This window comes from Octodon degus, unplaced genomic scaffold (genome assembly GCF_000260255.1).
Source record: "Octodon degus isolate 3935 unplaced genomic scaffold, OctDeg1.0 scaffold00079, whole genome shotgun sequence".
Lineage (NCBI taxonomy): Eukaryota > Metazoa > Chordata > Mammalia > Rodentia > Octodontidae > Octodon > Octodon degus.
The window spans coordinates 11,570,342-11,575,907 of NW_004524655.1; the positions used below are offsets into that span (position 1 = coordinate 11,570,342).

The window sequence follows — 5,566 nt, forward strand, 5'->3', positions numbered from 1 at the left end:
CCAGCGCTGGATGGCTCCAACCTTAACTGTGCCACTGTATGGGACTGGGTTCTCAAAGTCCCCATCCCGAAAGAGATAAAAGACTGGGTAGTTGTCTTTGTCCAGCTTATATTTTGCACTCAGCTCCATGTTCAGTTTGTCACCATAATCTTATAGAAAGTGATTGTATCCAGGGGAAGGGCTCCCTTAGTGTGCAGGCCGCTGCCACCATGAGGAGCGGAGAAAAGGAGAAGACCCAAGAAGAAGGGAAACAGAGAGGAAAGAGAAACGACACGTGGTACAGCGGCAGCCATAGCGCAGGATTCTGGGGATGATAGACTTTATTCTTCTACCTACAGACATGTTAGCAAGTGAGCTAATATCTAAAAGGGTGCAGAACTGAGTATATATAGGGTTTAAGGTTAGTGCTTTATTTTAAGAAGAATCTGGGTACAATATAGGAGCGCAAGGCATAAGTATAATCACGTTGGTACACAGAGCTGGAGTTGCCAGACCACAGGGCCAGCTAGGTGCTCATGAAGAGTTTGATTGCCTTTGCATCTTTTTACCAGGAGCAAGCTATTGTCAGCAATAGAGAGTCCACTGTTTCCAGTGGGTATCCCAAGACTTTCTCAGGTCACTCTAACTCCAGAGATCCTCCTGAAAGAAAGGATCTCTCAGGCAGGGTGGGGAGGCTCCCTCTGAATTCTGGGGGAGGGCAATGGAGAAAAAACAACATAGGGTAGACCGGTTAGAGGTTTTTGTCTCACTTCCCCTATGACTGTGCCACTGTGGGTTACACGAAGCTACTCCCACTGCCATGGTTTACACCACAGTAGTAGACAGTCTCATCTTCTTCCTGGATGTTCTGGATGGTCAGGTACCGATCCAAACCAGAACCTGATCCTGAGAATCGATCAGGGATTCCATCGCCCTTGGATCCCACAATACCACTGGTACCCACTCGCAGCACAAACCGAGGGCTCTTCCCTTCGCTCTGCTGGAACCAGTCTATAGCATAATTATTGTAGCCACTGCTGAGGGTGCAGGTAAGTTTAACTGTCTGTTCCAAGGAGGCAGATGCAGAGGGCTGCTGGGTCAGCGCAGGCTGGGAGAGGGACCCTAGAAACACAGATATCTGTTAAGAATCCAGTTCAGAGTCAGGAGAATTGTGGGGAGGAAGAGGGCTGGTGTTTGGGTTTGGGGAGCAGTGGTCTCCAGGGAGGCAGTGACAGTTTCTGGCATCTGACCTGTGAAGAGAGTGATGATGGTGAAGAGGAGCTGAGCCCAGGCCATGGTGGAGAAGTCCCAGTGCTGAATTCTCAGGCCCCAAGCAGAGACAGGGATCCCAAAGCTTTTGTCCTCCTGTTTTATTTCTGGTCAGGGCATCGATTCCTATGCAAATGTTCTCATTACTAAGGCTAGCATAAGGGTAGTGGCTGAGATAGGTGGTTTAAATAGATTTGGTTTCAGATATATTGCTCCCCCTGATGGCCACATATTACCTATCACCCTCTGTCCTCTTACAAGCCTTACTGAGCCCTTGATCTATAGCCTTTAAGCAGGACCCAAGAATGTGCACTCTAAATTCATCATTATCCATTTCTGAAGTTTATCTCCACACTTATCTGTCTATCTCCACAATTGCTATCTCCACAATTACTTTGCTCCCCTGGTGACTCCCTGTGGGATGCAGGTTTTATATCTGCCAATTCTGGAACTGTCCATGGCGCTTTCCCATAATTTCATTATGTTGCCGTCTCAGTCCAGAGTGCATCCATATCTGTGGGAAGAGGAAAGAAGCAGGAGACTTGGCTCTGTGGGTGTTTGTTTCTTTCCTGGAGACCTCCTGCTCACATTATCAGCTAATGTGGCATGTTGCCCATGGAACCTCTGCTTATTCCCAGTGAGGCACCTAGCCACTCCACCACAGGAAAGAAGCTTACCATAATTCATTCATTTGCAAATCGGAAATCTACATGTAGTAGCTGGACATGATAGACAAGAACATAAAAGAGCTAAGAAGCTTAGAAATAATCTGTATTTTCTTATTTTTTGTTCCATATTTGAGTTTAATTTCATGAAATACTTTTTAACAAAGTCACTTCAGTGAACCCAGTAACAGAACAGAGGAAAAAAATTACTGATTAAGTCTTGCAATTTTCCCTTAACATTTTTTTTTTTTTTTGATCCTGATGCTCTTCTTTCTTCAGGTATCTACGATTTAGAAGAATATTCTCGCAAAAGATAGTAGGAGTGGACATAAGAAAAGGGCAATGTAGTATGAGGTAGATGACAGCATAGTGAATAGGATTCATCTTTTGTCCCCCATTTTCAAAGCTAGTTTTCAAACCCTTCGCAGATGTGTTCTCAGACCTAGTGCAAGCTAGGTTTGGGTAGAATCTGATCTCTCAAGTGAAGATCACATAGAAGGCTGTCTAGAGACTTACTACAAGCTGGAAATGTCACACTGGCTGCTGGAGGATTGATGAGTTTTTATTAAATACACTAAGAAATATGAAATATTCTGTTGTTTTAATGGTAATGCACTCAGATTATTGTAAATGCATGTGTATCATGTGAATGACTTTGAACATGAGCATGAGAATAGTATATAAATTTATAGAACAAACCTCCAAGACTTATCTAAGATTTTGGAATGTAGGTCTTACATGGAGCTAGGCAGGACAGTATTCAACATTCTTCAAGGTCTTGACCACACACTCACACTGCCATCTGGTGGGAAGAAAAATATTCAGTCATCCTGGAAGGGATGAAACCTAGAGAGCCAGAGTCTAGTGCTGGCATCATCAGCAATCAACACTGTAAACTGTAGTTCTGAATCATGAGTTTATGGCTAGAGCATGGATTTGGCACTTACAGATGGTCAGGAAAAGGAGCTGTTGCAGGTGATGGTGAGATGTAAATAAATCTAAGTTTCAGAGTAAGAAGAGCCATGTGGTTCTACTGGTGAAAAAAGTCCTTGTCTAGGATTACTCTCATTTTTACTAAAGCTGACTCCCATACAAGCTTATTTTTGAAATAAAAGTAACAGCAGGTGCAAGGGCTGGAGGTTCAATCCCAGGGCCTGCTGTGCCGGCCCCACCCTCAGGGCACACTGAGAAGGTGATTGAGATTGAGTGTGGTGGCCCATGCCTGTGATCCCAGCACTTGGGAGGCTGTAAGCAGGACAATCACTATAAGTCCAATCTAGTAGTGAGACCCTGAACACCCTGTAGATCCATCCCCAAAATACAGAAAAAATAAATGAAATAACAGAAACAATATTGATAATAGTAATAATGAAAAATTAGAGTAATGACCCATTTTAATTATTTGCTAAAGTTGTCATAAAGTAATATCACAGGCTACATGACAGCAACAGCAGTGGAGTTATACAGTTCTAAGGCGGTGAGCCCAAGATCAGTGTCAGCAGGGTCGCTTCCTCTTGCATCCTCACTCTTGGCTTACAGTTGACCAATACCTTTGAGTACCCTGCAATGGCCTTTCCTTATTCTATGTTGTCTGTGGCACCATTTCCTCTAAGGAGGACACCAATCTTATTAAACTAAGCCTGCACACTTAGGAACTCATTGGATTGGCATTGTTTCCTTAATGACTTTACTACCAATTAGAATAATACTGAGGGTTGGTGGTTGAAGAAATGACGTTTTGGAAAACATAATTTAATCAGTAACACTCTGTGTATGAGCAGCCTACAAAGTGACCAGTGTGTACTATGAGGAATTCTAGGGAGAAAAATATTTCCAACATAGTGGGAAGAGGACCTTCTGTCTCAAGAATGTGAGAGCTCTGGATGACTAGAAAACCCCATGTTGATTAATACATCAAGGCAATGCAGAAATCGATCAATCTGGTGTTTAAGAAACTTGTAAATACTTAACAACGAATATAGCTATTTTAGATTTGTGTACGTCATTTTGTTTCTTCATCCATTGGCTGATGTTGCTGTTCCCCGGGGTTCTGTGAGAAGCAGCACTCCTGCTCGTGAGGAAGGACGGGGCAGCCTCACACCCCCTCACGTTCTCATAAGGGGTCAACAAGGCCTCAGTCTCGGCGGCTGATCACACTGTCCAGACTCCCACAAATTTGTAATTACTCTAAAGTACTTTATTTATGAGGATGGATTAAAATATATGTGAGCAAAGGATATATTCAAAGTACTTTTTTACATAGCTTAAAGTTTGACTAGTAATTGTTTTATTGCTATAAAATATTAAAAAAACCTAAATATTGGGGAGTTGGGTTTAGCTCAGTGATAGTACTTGCCAACAATACTTTTGTAAGCATGTGTTGTTTTTACCTAGTTTGTAATTTCTAGCTAGTATATTTTCAAAATTGTTCTAAGTGATGCGTAACATAACAGCAGGGATAACAAGCATAGTTCAGAGTTAGAATTCCTGCTTAGCTAGTCTATATATATCCTAGTATTGTAAAATAATTTTAAAATATATAAATTACACACACGCTGCAGCAGAAGGATTTTTAACAGTTAAAGCTCTAAATGGTCCAACATTACTGATAGCACATCCAAGGCCACACATCCATAAGCCACTTGGAGAAACAAACAAGTGCTCCAGGCCTTTCTTTATTCAATTAAGCTTAAATATCTGGATTAAGAGTCATAGAGCAAGACGCTTAGAAAAGAGTAATGAATAAGGGTAGGCGAGGAAGGGAATTGGAAGGATAAGGATAAGGAGCACATGGTCAAAAATATACAGATATGAACATGTCATAATGAAACCCAATAAATCATTTCATTAATAGGAGCTGAAACAATGTATTGTATATATGAATTTTCCTTTGAGAAGTGATGATATCAATATATATATATATAATGTAATGACCACAGAAATTTTATCCCTTCTGGAAGTAGCTGTTCATGTTGTCGTCATTGCTTTCCTGTTATAGGTGTAAGCACTATTATTATTGTTATTTTTTTTTACAGGTATCTTGGCTTTTTTTTTAAAAAGTTTGATTTCCTTGCATGTGTGGTTGCTAAAAATGTTCAAATGTATTGATGATTAGCTAAGTGTTGTACAGATATTGTAATAAGTGCCTCAAAGCAATGCATCTCAGCCTCTGCAAAAGACCCTTCATATTACAAGGCACTGCAATTCTCTGTAAATGTATGTCTTCATTAACCTCCCTTTATTCTTGAATAGACATTCAATTGAAGGCAGAGGAGAAAGCCTAGAATTTTCTCTTTTCCTGCCTAGCTATGTGTACAACCTGAGCACCTGCGTGTGATTCTAGTTCCCCAGTAGTATGCTACAGTACTTCAATATCCACTGGGTTCTTCTGTGATGGTAAACCTTGATTATCAGTCTGACTGGATTTAGAGACAACCAGGAGCTTTTCAGACCATATTATGGCAAGAGACCTCCCAAGAATTGACTGGAAATCTGGGGAGGAAAAACTCATGCTGATGCTTGGTGCCAATATCTGGTGCTTTGCAGCCCACTTGGAATGAAATGTGAAGAGGAGAGTTGAATGCGCTAGAAAACCTGATTCTTGGGGCTGGGGAGATGGCTCAGTGGAATAAGCACTTCCCTGGCAAGTGCAA

General features: G+C 41.5%; 1 pseudogene and 1 gene segment (V, D, J or C); both read right to left on the reverse strand.

Moving 5' to 3' along the window:
• Window positions 1-131: 131 nt before the first annotated feature.
• LOC101563546 lies at window positions 132-303 on the reverse strand (annotated as a pseudogene).
• Window positions 304-775: 472 nt separating this feature from the next.
• Window positions 776-1,305, reverse strand: LOC111818084. The segment is given in 2 exon segments: window positions 776-1,101; window positions 1,230-1,305. Coding segments are annotated over 2 exon segments (372 nt in total).
• Between the last annotated feature and the right edge of the window lie 4,261 nt (window positions 1,306-5,566).